This window comes from Callorhinchus milii, unplaced genomic scaffold (assembly GCF_018977255.1).
Source record: "Callorhinchus milii isolate IMCB2004 unplaced genomic scaffold, IMCB_Cmil_1.0 Scaffold5, whole genome shotgun sequence".
NCBI classification, from domain to species: domain Eukaryota; kingdom Metazoa; phylum Chordata; class Chondrichthyes; order Chimaeriformes; family Callorhinchidae; genus Callorhinchus; species Callorhinchus milii.
Window position 1 is genome coordinate 62,039,909 of NW_024704746.1, and position 14,954 is coordinate 62,054,862.

General features: G+C 40.8%; 1 protein-coding gene across 7 annotated transcripts in view; it reads left to right on the top strand.

Moving 5' to 3' along the window:
• magi2a (membrane associated guanylate kinase, WW and PDZ domain containing 2a) overlaps positions 1-14,954 on the top strand; it is a 472,217-nt gene that overhangs the window by 450,913 nt on the left and 6,350 nt on the right. For 4 of the 7 annotated variants that reach the window (XM_042335534.1, XM_042335536.1, XM_042335535.1 and 1 more), the window contains 2 exons: positions 692-835; positions 6,724-6,862. In XM_042335534.1, the coding sequence (XP_042191468.1) occupies positions 692-835; positions 6,724-6,862 (283 nt within the window). Of the gene's footprint in view, positions 1-691; positions 836-6,723; positions 6,863-7,579; positions 7,691-14,954 lie in introns of all 7 variants that reach the window. The other 3 variants (XM_042335537.1, XM_042335540.1, XM_042335539.1) reach the window with 2 other exon arrangements.

A 14,954-nucleotide genomic window follows, 5' to 3' on the forward strand; every position in this document is an offset into this window, starting at 1 on the left:
AAGTGCAGACATTTGGATTATGAAATAACAGGATATGCTGAATGTGTGAAAGCTGTTCTGCAGTATTCCTTGCCAATGGATACACATTCTGTTCTGTAATACCATTGCCAATTTTAATTGATGCGTTTGATTTATAGATGTGCATCTGTTTAGCAGGATCAGCTACTAATGAAGATGAGTAGTGCCCATATGTGGAGCTTTGTCTGGTCTGGATACTCTTAAGCATGTTTTTGTATTTTCTGACAACACAGCTGATCCAAAAAAGATGAACAAGAATAATAATAATAATCCTTGCATTTGATATAGCGCCTTATCATGTCATTGAGACGTCTCAAAGCTCTTCACAAAATATATTGTAAAGTAGATGGCCTGTGTATTTTGTGGGTGAAACAGCAGCCAATTGCCCATAACAGTGTCCAATAAACAAACCTAGGTTGAGTGACCATTTCTTTTTCTTAGGGAGTATTATCCCGGAAAGTGATCCAAATCGTCCAACAACCGGGTTCCTACTCACCGCGAGGTAAACAGAGGCATGTGGAGTAATAAACCTTATCTAAGGTTTTGCCCTGCCCGGGAATTGAACACAGGTCCTCTCGCTTGCCCAGCCGAGTGCTCCAACCACTGCGTTACAGGACTCCACAATTATGAAAAAAAAACTAATTTTCTCCTCCCTTTGTGCTGGCCATCCTAGGATTTCGATTATTTTACGGTTGATCTGGAGAAAGGCATGAAAGGGTTTGGATTCAGCATTCGTGGAGGCCGAGAATATAAGATGGACCTCTACGTCCTGCGGCTGGCAGAGGATGGACCTGCAGTCAGAAACGGGAGAATGAGAGTAAGTAAAGCCGTTCATTTATCCCGGATTCCTCGCCTCGCCAGCAATTTGTGGGGAGGCAGTTGAAATGCTTGCACCGGGTTTCGATGACTTGTAATTGACCTGTAATGGCCAACTGGAGGTGCAATTTTGCACTGACGCCTCTTGGTATGGAAACAGCTACATATTCTATGTAGAAAAATGCCAGCAAAGGTTCGAGTAACTCCTCGCACTATTAATGCGGGGGCTGCTGGTTGAACCAACCACGTCTGAACCATGAACGAGTACGTATGGAGCTTGCGGGCATCAGAGCCATGGGGAAGTAATCCGAGCGCTTGAAGAACACTCCCAGTTTGCAAAGTAACTGTCTGAACGTCTGTTCAAGAGCTAACGTGAACAGGTTGTTGAAATCTAGTCGAGTCACGATTTTAAAAAAATCTCTTGCTTTCATAAAAAATAACAATCATAACCATCGCATTTGATACAGCAACTTTTATAGCGATGACGTGATAAAGCACTATATCAAATGCAACGATCGTTATTATTATTATCACATCGCCGACACATCTCAAAGCGCTTCCCAGAATATACTGCCAAGTGGATTGACTGTGTATTTTGTTGGTGAAATGCGGCAACCAAATGCACACAGCAGCAAACAAACAGTCACAAATCAGACTGGTTAAATAGAGCTTTGAATTGTTGAGTCTTTCAGCTTTGCATATTATTTCACAAAAGAAAGGCTTACCTTTTTTATTTCAGTTGACACCCATTGTATCGACTTTCATTTTGCATGGTAATAAAGTTTTATTAGGTCGTCATTTCAAAAAAATAAGAATTGAAAACCATTTATGTAAACTGACTCCAGAGGGGTAGAACATTCTGAATTTCTTGAATTTCTAGATTGCGTGTGGGATAATTAAAATACTCGTTAAAATTATCCTTTAACTGATTCCCGAAAAACGTGTGACCTCATTCTAAGGTTCACCTCTTGCCTTGCATCAGTTGACGTATTTTTGATCAAAGCTTTATTGAAATGTGTCGTTAGCTGCGGACGCTTCTTGAAGAAAATGCTGATGAACATTTTGGGGGAAACTGCGGTAAAGCAATGATTAATTGTGAGCATGGATGGGTGGTGATGTGACTTAATTTCAATTCACTTCAACGGCCCGAAGGACAGATCTGATAGGTGGAGTAAAAGATGTCCCTCTAACAGCGTTAGGAGCTAAATTAAACTAATACCCTTCCACCTCCCAGCTCGGGTCCAAAACCCCTGATTGTCCAGCGCCCTGGGAACTCTTTTTGACGTGAAGGGCTCTATTCAAGTGTAATTTGTTGTTATTGTTGGACCCTAATTCACAGCATCAGACCGTAATAATAATCATAATAATCCTTCCGTTTGATATAGCGCCTTATCACTTCGTTGAGATATCTCAAAGCGCTTCACAGGGTAAATTGTAAAGTGGATTGACTGTTTATTTTGTGGGCGAAACAATTGAATTTAAAATTCAATAAATTCAAATTGTCCTTGCTTAGTTATACTATATCATCTTGGATACTAACTTAAATTTAAACAAGTGAAGCTACTTGCACACAGCAGTGTCGCACAAACACACGGAGTGAGTGACCACCTCCTTTCACTGTATACTGCATACACTGTAAAAATATAGTGATTGTATATTTTCTAGACGAAACTGACTTCAATTTGAATAAAATTGGCACTAACTTGGATATTTCCTTATAGGGGATCTTAAAATTCACCTACAAGTTGGTCCACAAATAAACATTCATTGCAGTTTACAGTAATATCCCCTGTGAAGCACTTTGAGATGTATCGACAATGTGATAAGGCACTATATGAAATGCAAGTATTATATTGTTAAAATCATATTGTTTCGCTAGGGATGCTTTTCTGAATACTGCAGTTGGAGAATGTTTTTTGAGGCGTTACTGTGGATTTTTATATAATAATAGTAGTAATAATCCTTTCGCTTGATATGGCGTCTTATCTCGTCTTTGAGACGTCTAAAGCACTTCACAGAATATACTGTAAAGTGAATTGACTGTATAATTTGTGGGCGAAACGCATTTTGAACACAAACGTATCTTTTTCTCAGAGCACCTGAGTGCAAAGCAAAAAAATGATCTGTTCCCCCAGGATTGGTTATTCCTCAACTTGATGTGTTACAAAAAGAATATCTTGAGAAAAATTTGCTCTGTGAGTAATGCACAACTATGACACTTGCTCTTTAGTTTCCACACCCAACATTTAATGGGCCATTTCAAATCTATTTAATACAGACAGGTTATCATCTTTCAAGCTGGTGATATACAGTGGTAATTTTAACAGTTTATAAATAGCAACAACAAATTACATTTGTATAGCGCCTTTTGCATCGTCAGCACACTCCAAGCCGTTGGACAGTCAAGGATTTGGACTCTTTCCTTACCTCCTTCAAGGCCCGTCTCAAGACACCTCCCTTTCAACCGCGCTTTCGGTCACCCTCCCACCCCTACCCTCCCTGTCCTCCACCCATCCTGATCCCAGCCCCCAGCTCGGATCCAAATCCCTGACTGTCCAGCGCCTTGAACATGAAAGGCGCTATACAAATGTAATTTGTTGTTGCTGTTTGAGCCTCTCTCCCAAGTCGAGTTTATTCAGTCCTGATCCATTTTCTGGTTGGCCCCAGAAGTCTGCTGCACCCAATTGTCCACAATTCAATTTGGCAGAAGTTAGCCTTGAAGTGACAACAATCTCCATTGGAGTTCACAAGCATGTGCAAGAAACTGAACACACGTGTTCACATAATTGGAGTTGGAAGATGTTACCTTGAGCTGAGTGTTATAATCTGTTATTAACTCAAAGGGGGAACTTGACTCAGCATCAAGTCCTGTAAGTGCCGATAGCAACAGGGGTGTCCAAAAGTTTCTTACAGCTGAGCCCTAATGATAACCATAATAATAATAATAATAATGATAATCCTTCCCTTTGATACAGCACATCATCACGTTGCCTCAGAGGCTTCACAGGATTTCATATCAAGAATCATAAAACAGCAAAACAACTCAAAAGTAGTAGAAACATAGTAACTATTTGTTATATATTTATTTTTAAATATAATTTATATGTAAATTTATATTTACTTATTTTTATATTGAAATAAATATAAATGGATAACACAGTAAACATAGTAAACGTAGGCTACTCAGCCCCTCGAGCCTGTCCCACCATCATGGCTGATCTGTACCTCAAGTCCAATTACCCTTCCTTGTCCCACATCCCCTAATACCCTGACCTAACAAATATCTATCTATCTCCGTCTTGAAAATGTGAATGGATCCAGCATCCACAGCATTTTGGGGGAGAGAGTTCCAAATTTGCATTATCCTTTGGGTGAAAAACTGCCTCCTGATTTCACTCCTAAATGGCCTAGCTGTAATTTTAAGATTATGCCCCCTTGTTCTGGATTCCCCCACCAGAGGAAATAGTTTCTCTAAAAATAGTAGATTGTTTAGACGTCCGGACACACATTAGGAAGCTATTGTGAAGTGTATTTTTTTGGTTACTTTTCAATTAGTACCCAACCAACATTATCATCCAGGCTTTAATTTAGTGATTTACCCATTGCTAATTTAATGTTGATTAAATCAGAAACTGTCAGCTGTTAGATGCAACTTTCTAGAACAAAGGTTCCGTGTTGACAGGCATAATAAATTGCGGCTTCACCCAGTAAGAAAATCAGGGGCTTGCGTTTATTAATCTGTCTGGCTCAATCAACTACTTATGAAAATTTGAAAGGGAAAGTGCAAGGTACTGTTCCTAGATTAATATAATGACATGTATTAGATCCATGGTAATCCATCATTCCTCTGGCTCTTTGCAATTATTTATTCATGCCTTGCCAAGATATTTTTTAACTACTATGATACGAATGATCAACTCATACTTGGAGGATTGTTGGCCAGGACACCTTCTCTTTTCAAATAGTGTCGTGGGATCTTTACCGACCAACTGAACAGTGAAACAAAATCTTGGTTTAAACATCTCATCCGAAGGATGGCACCTCCAGCAATGCAATGGAGTGTCAGCTTAGGCTATGTAAGCTCAAGGCCTGACTGGGGCTTGAACCCACAAGCTTCTGGCTCCAAGGTGAGAGTGCTACCAACTGAACCAGGCTGACACACAGCTCGTATCGGGAAAGAAGTCCTTTTCAGAATCACAACTTTGTTGTCTTTCACAGTAGACACTAACCCCTATTTCCTAACCAACTTGTGGTGAAGTACTGGAGGCAGCCAAATACATCACGGTCCATCACTGGAGCCAGGCCACAAGTCACACTGCAATCAAACTTGACAGTACAGATAATGAGACCTGTTTCAGCAGAATCCACTCTGCATGCTGCTGAGCACGGAGCCTGAATCAAATAGAGTCCTCTGTTTATCTTCACTCTCTGGCAGATACTCTGCGTGTTGCGTAAGCTCCCCATCGCTAACCCTGGTAACTATACTGCCCGGTACAGCTACCTCACCCCTCACGCTGCTGAAACTCTGGTCCACGCCTTTATCACCTCAAGGCTGGACTATGGGAACTCTCTCCTCGCCGGCCTTCCCGCCACCTCCCTCCACACTGCAGGTCATTCAGAACTCTGCAGCTCGTGTACTGTCCCGCACCAGGCTTCGGGACCACATCACTCCCACCCTCGCCCTCGCTCGCCTCCACTGGCTCCCCATCCCCCAGAGGATCGAATTCAAGATCCTCACCTACGGCCTTGCTCCCTCCTAACTCTCCGACCTACTATCCCCCTACCTACCTGCCCGTCCCCTCCGTTCCTCTGGCTCCGGTCTGCTCCATATCCCCCGCCCCAACCGCCCTACCATCGGTGGCCGGGCCTTCAGCCTCTCAGCCCCGAGGCTCTGGAACTCTATCCCCCAGTGCCTTCGCCGCCTCCTCCCTTTCCTCCTTCAAGGCCGGTCTCAAGACCTTACTCTTTGACCGTGCCTTCAGCTCCCCTCTCGACTCTCTACCCCCTCCTCGCTCCCTCCCTTCCCTCCCCTCACCCTGACCATTTCCCTCCTGCTTGGGTCCTGACCCAACTGTACAGCGCCTTGGGACGTCCTCCCGACGTGAAAGGCGCTCAATAAATGGAATCTTGTTGTTGTTGTTGTTGTTGAGAGAGACAGAGAGGAACTGATTTATGGAGTCAAAAGCAAGAGGTTTTCAGACTTTCATTATCACAAAGAGAAGGGCTGCCTATAGGTTGTCATTGAATCTCTGGGGTTCAGCCCCTGAAACGATCGTCTCTTTCTCAAGATCCTTGTCCCCCACATTCATTTCCCCCCCCCCATTGCCTTGCCCTGTTTTCAGTCTTTAGGGAAGATGAAGAGAGGACCTTATTGGACGTGTATAACATTGTAAATGGGATTGAAAAAGTAAACCCAGAACAATACAGGGTTTCCATAAAGTCCTCTAAACCCCCTGTTATAAAACAGTGATATGAGACTACGGAGGACCTGAAACAAGCTGTCGAACATGGCAACGGATCATTATCTGCCGTGAAAATGATGGCGCTCACTCACACTGATCCTCTGGACCTCTAAATACAGTTAAAACGCTGAATACAGTGAAGAAAAATACATGGGGTAAACAGGGCTTTGTGGACATGGGTGTAAATAGGACATAGGAAAAATACATGAGGGTAACAGTGCTTTCAGATATTCAGGAGAATAAAGGACATAGGTTTAGATTGGCAAAGGGCAATTTCAGGACAAGACACAAGAAGCAAACATTCTCTTGACGTGAAAGGTGCTATGGTAATGTAACTTGTTGTCGTTCCTAGTCAGCTGTACAGTATTAAGCCCCCTTCAAATGTTACTTCCTAACTCTGTTGTCATTTTATTCCTGTTCTCCGCAGGTGGGAGATCAAATTATTGAAATCAACGGAGAAAACACCAGAGAAATGACCCACGCCAGGGCTATAGAGCTCATCAAATCCGGAGGGAGGCGAGTGCGTCTCCTCCTCAAAAGGGGCACGGGCCAGGTGCCTGAGTATGGTGGGTTTCATGCTCTGGATGAGCACATTGTCACATCGCTGAATTTAAAGTAGAAATTAAAGCCATAACCTGCTTAACGATTATTTTTGGGTATTGATGCAATGTGTTACACCTGGCAACCAGCTGCCCCCCCCCAATAAAAGCAATAGATTTAGCCCCACAGCAGTGCACTTATACAGGTGAAATTCTACCCTTTGATTTTAGTATGAAACTTTAATCCGCGTCCTGCTTACTTACGTTGAGCCGAAACTCAATTGCTCTTTGCACCTACGGAAATAAAGTTGCGGCCAACCACAGACCAAGCCGTCGCCGTGGCTTAAACGATTCCTAATAACCAGTTTTGGTTGTCAGCAACCAAACAGCAGCTCTTCAAAGTGTTAGCGCAAGAAACAGAAGCCATAAATTATTCATCCTAACATCGTAAAATATTAACGATAACCCGATAGCTGGTTGCCATTTCTGATTCCTTAAGATTAAGAACATTTTTCTCCATCGCTAAGAATATTAAAACGAGAATCTTGAACGAAATGAGCGACATAGTCTTTCACTAATATATTAACTTTTCCGTGCCGCTTAATATGTTGTAGCTTGCATAAGATCTTCTCTGTTCTAGATATTTCCACTTTTCGCTCTTACTGTGCTAAACTACTTGCTAAATGTCTCTGTACTAACAGTATCTTTGCCACTGGTTCTGTTAATTCTAATGATTGGCCCTAGGCTGTTCCTCCCCTTCCTTTAGGAATGGTACCTTCCAGTGTCTCCATGTGCATGAAAAGTGACAAGCAGGGGTCCCCATATTTCTTCCTATTGGGCCACCCTAAAGACACGGTTTGTAAATCTGCATGCATATTACCATTCTAAACACCTTAGACTTGATTTCACGTAACTGCATTTTAACATGTTTTCCGCTGCTTAAAGCGTGATTTTCTTCTGAGTTGAATGCCTTCGATACTCTCCCTGAACCCGTGGCACCTAACGGAAATAATACGCATCAAAGAAACAGTAGCGTCTGTAGTCTGAAAAGTAATTACCGTAGAACTAAAACGGGAATGAGCAGTCTGTACTTTTTTTTTGTTGTTGGATTTGTAATCATTCCATCCACTACCTCAGTTCCTGAGTCTCTATTTGGTGAGTTATTTCATCTCAATATCTTAGAAGTAAATTGAAATTAAAATCTTTAAATGAAAAGCAAGTTGTATAAATTATTATTCATTTTGTAAGATAGGTTTCAAGGCAAAGCTGAGAGCCAGAACGAGCTGATCTTGAAGAGTTCATATTAATTCATCAAATTAATGATATATTTTAAGGGATGATGCTTAACAGACCTTAATTAAAACCCATATATGGATGTTAATAATTCCGAGCCAATAGCTTCAGCTTCAATCACATCGCTGTAACAGTTTTATTTCTTACCAAATTAACTGTTTTATTGGATGTGGCTACAGTATGAGGAATGTGCATCTTGAAATCCATCTTCATTGTACAATCAGACCAAAAAGTCATTTAAAGATAGGAGTAATGCCATAACAGGAGTATTTAACAGACATATTCAGTTTGCTGTGTGTTCAACATGGTAGTTCTAAGGGGAGCTTTGCTTTTTAAATTGTGATTTTTTAAAAATAAATATGAATTCTTTTCTAATTCCTCATCCAATTATTATTATTATTATTATTATTATCCAATCCAAAAATATTTGGCAATAGGGCAGTAAAGTGGAGCCTTCGTAATGGAGTCCTGTAGTGTGTTCATTACTCCACACACACGCCTCTGTTTACTTAGCAGTAAGTAGGAACCCGGTTGTTAGTCGATTGGCAGATCGCTTTCCGAGGGTAATAATCCCTCTTTAAATTTTATTTTTAATTTTGGTCACTCGATCAATGACTGGTTGTGGGACACTGCTGTGCGCAATTGGCTGCCGCGTTTCGCCCACAAAATATACAGTCAATTCACTTTAGAATATATTCTGTGAAGCGCTTTGAGACGTCTCAACGATGCGATAAGGCATTATATCAAATGCAAGAATTATTATCCTTCTTATTATTAAGTGGTTTTACCTCAAATCACAGTAGAACGAAAGCAGGAGTATAGGTACAGATGAAAGTGAAAATTCCATATAACATAAGAGGGGATAAAAATCACCAGAAAATGACCGAATCTTCTCTCTGACGTGATCTGCTGTCTTCTCCCCCAGCCCCAGGCCTCTTTCCTGGCTGCCAAAACCAACTTCAGTCCAAGCAAAGGAGCTATAATAATCTGTAACCTTCTAGTGACATATTTTACTTTATGTTTTGTGATACCCCAGGCGCAATAGCAAGCTTCATCCACTTCTCAATAGACCAGGTGGAAAAGACAAATATAACTTTATTTTACCTCCACCAAAATACATTCAAGCTGATAGTGGATGACAACATCCAACATGCAAGCATTGAAGTAACATTGAAGTTGATGTTAGATGATCAGCGCACTGACTTGTTGGACCGAATACCCTGTTTCCGTGTGGTATCCCTCTATGTATTATATTATATGAGACGTCTCGAAGGCATGATAAGGTGCTATATCAAATGGAAGGATTATTATTATTATGTAAGGATGGGCCAGGGTTCAACATCCATCTTATCTTTCTGTCCTTTCTGTCAACTTTAATCAGTCATAAGTTACAGTCTGTCTCTCACTCCTAATTGTAGAAATGAGTCCATCAGAAAAGGAAAGGGCAATATGAAATAAAACATTGACAGAAAGTAAAGTCAGACAGGACAGGAATTATCCATTAAATTATCTCTTGGAGTATCAGTCTTCAGCAGCACTCACTTTGTGAGCAATCTTTTTGGCTGATCTGTCTATGTGTGATTTAGGAATTTTGGGGTAAAGTAATTTCAGTAAACTTCTATTTCCGGTACAGCGTATTCATTTTAATGATGAGAACAAAATTACAGTATCTCTAGACTCATTCTGCCCCTTATTTATCACAGGGGATAGTTAGGAATGGTAAAAAAAGCAAGGTTATTAATGTTTCCTTGAAACGTGTAGTTTTACTGTCACCGTTTGATAATATAATAATAAAGTGAATTATTATTAATTCACGCAAAGTGAATTGACTTTATTTGGTGGGCAAAATAGGTTTGATATTAAATACCCTCCTGACTTTAGGAAAATATAACAATATTGCTATAGCACCTTTTAGGACATCTCAACGCACTTCACAGGATATACTGTATAGTGCGCAGTGACTGTATCTCCCTGCATGCCTTTCAGATTCGTAATGAAGCCACATCTTTTGTCAATTGCTCTGTGCAACTGGCTGCAGCGTTTCGTCCACAAATACACAGTAAATCCATTTTACAATATATTCTATGAAGCGTTTGAGACGTCCCAACGATGCGATAAGGCGCTACATCAAATGCAAAGATTTTTATTGTTAATATTATAAACTCATTTAATTCAACGCCACCTGCTTTACTTCATGGAAAGAACCAGACTCTTGCTATGCGGCGCTATACTTTCACGTAGCCTCCACTCTATCCCATTAGAGTAAAGATAAGTTTGCATTTAATGTATGTACTTTTCATGGCTCATTCAATTTCACGGCAAAAGGTTTGAATGTGAATTTAGCGCAATTAAATGGGCCTGAAAAAAAATACCAGCGAGACGGCAGTGTTTTAATGACCACTGTTATTTTAAATTGAAGGTTTTACTGCTAAGATTAACATTAGGCCACTATCTGACAAAAAGCGCTTTACCCACTCACTCTCCGTGGCTTAATCATATGAGAATAGGAAAAGTCTTTAACCAGACCACTTCTTCACCAGATAGTGGCAGCTTTTAACATTTAAAATGTCATTAATGATGAACTCTGTACGTTGCACAGCTCTCCTGGGACTCGTTTTAATAACAACAACAAATTACATTTGTATAAGGTCCCAAGACCCTGGACAGTCAGGGATCCGCACCCAAGTTGGTGGTTGGGATCAGGAGGGTTGAAGGGCGGGGAGGTAGGGTTAGGAGGGTGACTGAAGACATGGTCAAAGAGGAGGGTCGTGAGACGGGTCTCGAAGGAGGTAAGGGAAGGGGGAGATGGAGATGAATATGATTTTCATTTGCACCAATTTGCAAACAGGAATAGACAGTGAATGCTAACCAGGAGTGAATGCGTGGAGTCCTGTAGCTCAGTGGTTAGAGCACTCGCTTTGCAAGTGAGAGACCTGAGTTCAATTCCAGGCAGAGGGCGAAACCTTGGGCAAGTTTCCTTACTCCACACAGAGCCTAATAATAATCCCTCCAAAACCAAAAACAATAATAAATTGGTCATTTTGAATCTACGACTGTTTGTGGGACATTGCTGTGCGCAATTGGTTGCCGCGTTCGCCCACAAATATACAGTCAATTCACTTTACAGTGTATTCTGTGAAGCGCTTTGGGACGTCCTCCCGACGTGAAAAGCGCTATATCAAATGCAAGGATTATTATTATTATAATGCAAGCTTAGGATATTTAGTACCACTTTTGCACTGCAGGTTTATCTTTGGAAGTACTGTGTTGCAAAACTCAATGCCTATCCAACCCTGTACTCTTGGGCTCGGGCGCAGTAATGTATCTGTTAATCCATAATAGGATGAACAGAGAACTCCCCTTAATAAATAAACATCAAAAGAATGTTTTCTGTCATTATGATTTGGAGCTATAATGTTATCAGTAAAATTCAGCCAGTGGAAGGAGGGCACAGTTGTAAACAAAATGATTTTCCCTGTTCAGTGTTTGATACCATAGGGAGTTGACCACACACAGTTCAGTTGTCATTTGGATTCAATCTTCAAGTACCAAAGATGTTTATCATCTTGAGCAACGCAGAGTGGGTGTCAACAGTCTGTAGCCTGAGATGAATAGGCCATAATCAAGTTCAGTTGGAACCGCATTTATCTGTGAAGTTTGTCTTTAGCTGATGGGCACTTTTGGAGCATGTATTTTTCTTCTTTTTTTGCCTTCTTCTTATCTGTTGCTAAAAGTACTCTCATTATCCCTCAATCTTCCACTAGTCAGACCAGAACCATTCCAAACAATAAAGGCTGAATTTCTTCATCCAGTTTTTGAAGTGCACTGTTTTGCTGTCTGCTTTCATCGGCCGAAATTTTTTTTTGTGTTCTGTGTGCACATTTATGAATTGCTCAAAAAGTGACCAGCATAAAAATAGCCTGTCCTCTGGTGTACTGGTTAGAGCACTCCCCTCTCAAGTGAGAGGACTCGGGTTTGATTCCCAGGCAGGACAAAACCTTAGACAAGTTTCCTTACTCCACACGCTCAAATGCAAGGATTATTATTATTATTAAAGAACTATACAAAACCTTTCAGTAGTGCAACTGGGACAATAAGCACTCAGAAAATACTGTTGGGTTTCTACCCTTATATTATTTTTTGAGGGATCATATTCATTTCTTTACTTCCAATTCCCAACAGAGCAGAGATTAGAGAGCTGTAAAAATATAGGAAAGACGTTACATCTCTGAGAGTATGCAGAGGCAAGCAACAAGTATTATTCTGAAATCGTAAATTTGAGTAATGAGGTATCTTGTAATGAGGTATCTTTGGAAAAGAGGATGCTTATTTCAACAACAACCACCACAAAATTACACTTGTATAGTACCTTTCACGTCGGGAGGACGTCCCAAGTTGCTATTTCACGTTTGGAAACTCTACTCAAAACGCACATATGGTTCAGAGATGAACACTGCCCAAAATGTAAATTTAAATTCTTCCTCTGAATCGCATATCAGCGTTTTACAGAGTAACATAAACAAATGATTACAACATATTATTAGCAAAGGAAACCAAGAAACTGGTTAAGAGGGAGAAAATGGAATATGAGGGTAAACTAGCTATGAACATAAAGACAGATTTTAAGAGTTTTTACAAGTACATAAAGAGGAAGAGACTATCAAAAGTGAATGTGGGTCCGTTGCAGGCAGAGACAGGAGAAATTATAATGGGGAATAAAGAAATGGCAGAGTCATTAAACAAATATTTTCCTTCTGTCTTCACATCAGAGAATACTGAAAACTGAAAAGCTTAGAGTACAGGAGTAGGGAAGTCTTGCTGCAGCTGTATAAGGCCTTGGTGAGACCACACCTAGAATATTGTGTGCAGTTTTGGTCTCCTTATTTAAGAAAGGACATACTCCCCTCAGAGGGGGTGCAGCATAGATTCACTAGGTTGGTTCCTGGGACGAGGGGGTTGACCTATGAGTAAACTCGGCCTATATTCTCTAGAATATAGAAGAATTAGAAGTGATCTTATAGAAACTTAAACGATTCTTGACATGGTAGATGCTGTGAGACTGTTTCCCCTGGTTGGAGAATCTAAAACTAGGGGTCATAGTCTCAAGATTAAGGCTCAGCCTTTTTGAATTTAGTTGAAAAACATTTCTTCACTCAGTGGGTAGTGAATTTGATGGAATTCTCTACCCCAGAAGGCTGTGGTTACTCAGTCCTTGAACATATTCAAGACTGAGGTTGATAGATTTCTAAAGGATAGAGGGATTAAGGGATATAGGGATAGGGGCAGGCTCGAGGGCCCAATGGCCTACTCCTACTCCTATGTCTTATGGTCTTATTGCTTTTATAGAAGATCAAGTTCTCCTTTTAAACATTTAACATAAGTTGCAACTTTAGTTTTGGCTTGAAACTAAAATATTGTCTGAATAAAATGACACTTATTGTTGTACCTGCCTTGTGCTCAGCATCCAAAGGTACATTTGCTGGTTCATGAGACTGCAATTGCTGATGGTGCTGCAGACACGATTGCCATTAACTACTGGGTTTAAATTGTAATTTGCAAGCATAAATAGGAACAGATCATTGCTTTGAAGAAATTTGATAAAAGTGCTTTACTAATGATGCTTTTTCATTCCTCGTTTAAAAGTAATTAGCACTCAAGCCTGCTAGACTTGTGAAATTCTGCTGAGGGCCAAAGGCATCAAGTTATGGCCACTGTGTGCAGCTTTTCAGTCATTTGTTGGTCTGTTTCCCAGTAATTCTGCTTTCTTTGTTTTCAGGTTATGTTTTAGGGATGTAGCAGCTTAATCCCTTACTATAACCCCCCCCTACCTCTCCGATCTCCTAACCCCCTACCATCCTGTTCGCTCCCTCCGCTCAGCGGGCTCTGGCCTGCTTCACGTCCCCCGCCTTGCTCGCCCCACTATCGGCAGACGGGCCTTCCGCCACTCCGCACCCACCCTCTGGGACTCCATCTCGCTGTAGCTTCAAATAGGCCCCAAAGACATAGCGAGACACAATGGACATAGACACTGAAGGATTTCGATTTTCTTAATGCAACTGAGCTAATAGGTGGAAGATATAGTTCAATAAGGATAACTTCAAAATAGTATGGGAACGAGAACTAAAAATAGGAGTGCGTGTCAAATGGAACAGTTGTAAAGAATGCTGATCAGAAAGAAGATCAAGGCATTATTGTGAATGAATCTTTCAAAGCCATCTGCCTTGCAGTAAGAGAATGACAAGGTACTGAACTGCATTAACAAAGGGACAGAGTACAGATCAGAACAAGGTTTGTTATTACTATACAAGTTGCTGATTAGACCCCATTTAGAGTCGTGTGTGCAGCTCTGATCTCATGAACATACAGGAAAGATATTAACACCCATGAGAGTCTACAGACGCAAAGAACAAGTCTGAAATCAGGACTTTTGAGTTGTGGGGAAAGCTGTCCTTGTTCTCTGGGGGGGAAAAAAGGATACTTTGAGGTAACTGAATTTGGAAGTTTTCACATTTAAGGAGATTGACAGTCCTTTCTGACAGGAGGTTTAAGCAAATTGTCAACTGCGATAAAGGCTCCCATACCAGCGTCATGTTAAACTGAGGAAGTTATTTGTGTCATGCAGAATCTTTTCACTCTACCTTCAAAGGGCTTTGAAAAAGATGTCGAGGGTTCACAGAAGAGTAACAAGGATAATTCCAGGGTTTATAATAATCCTTGCATTTGATATAGTACCTTTTCACATCTTTGAGACGTCTGAAAGCGCTTCACAGAATACACTGTAAAGTAAATTGACTATGTTTTATGGGAGAAACGCGGTAGCCAATTG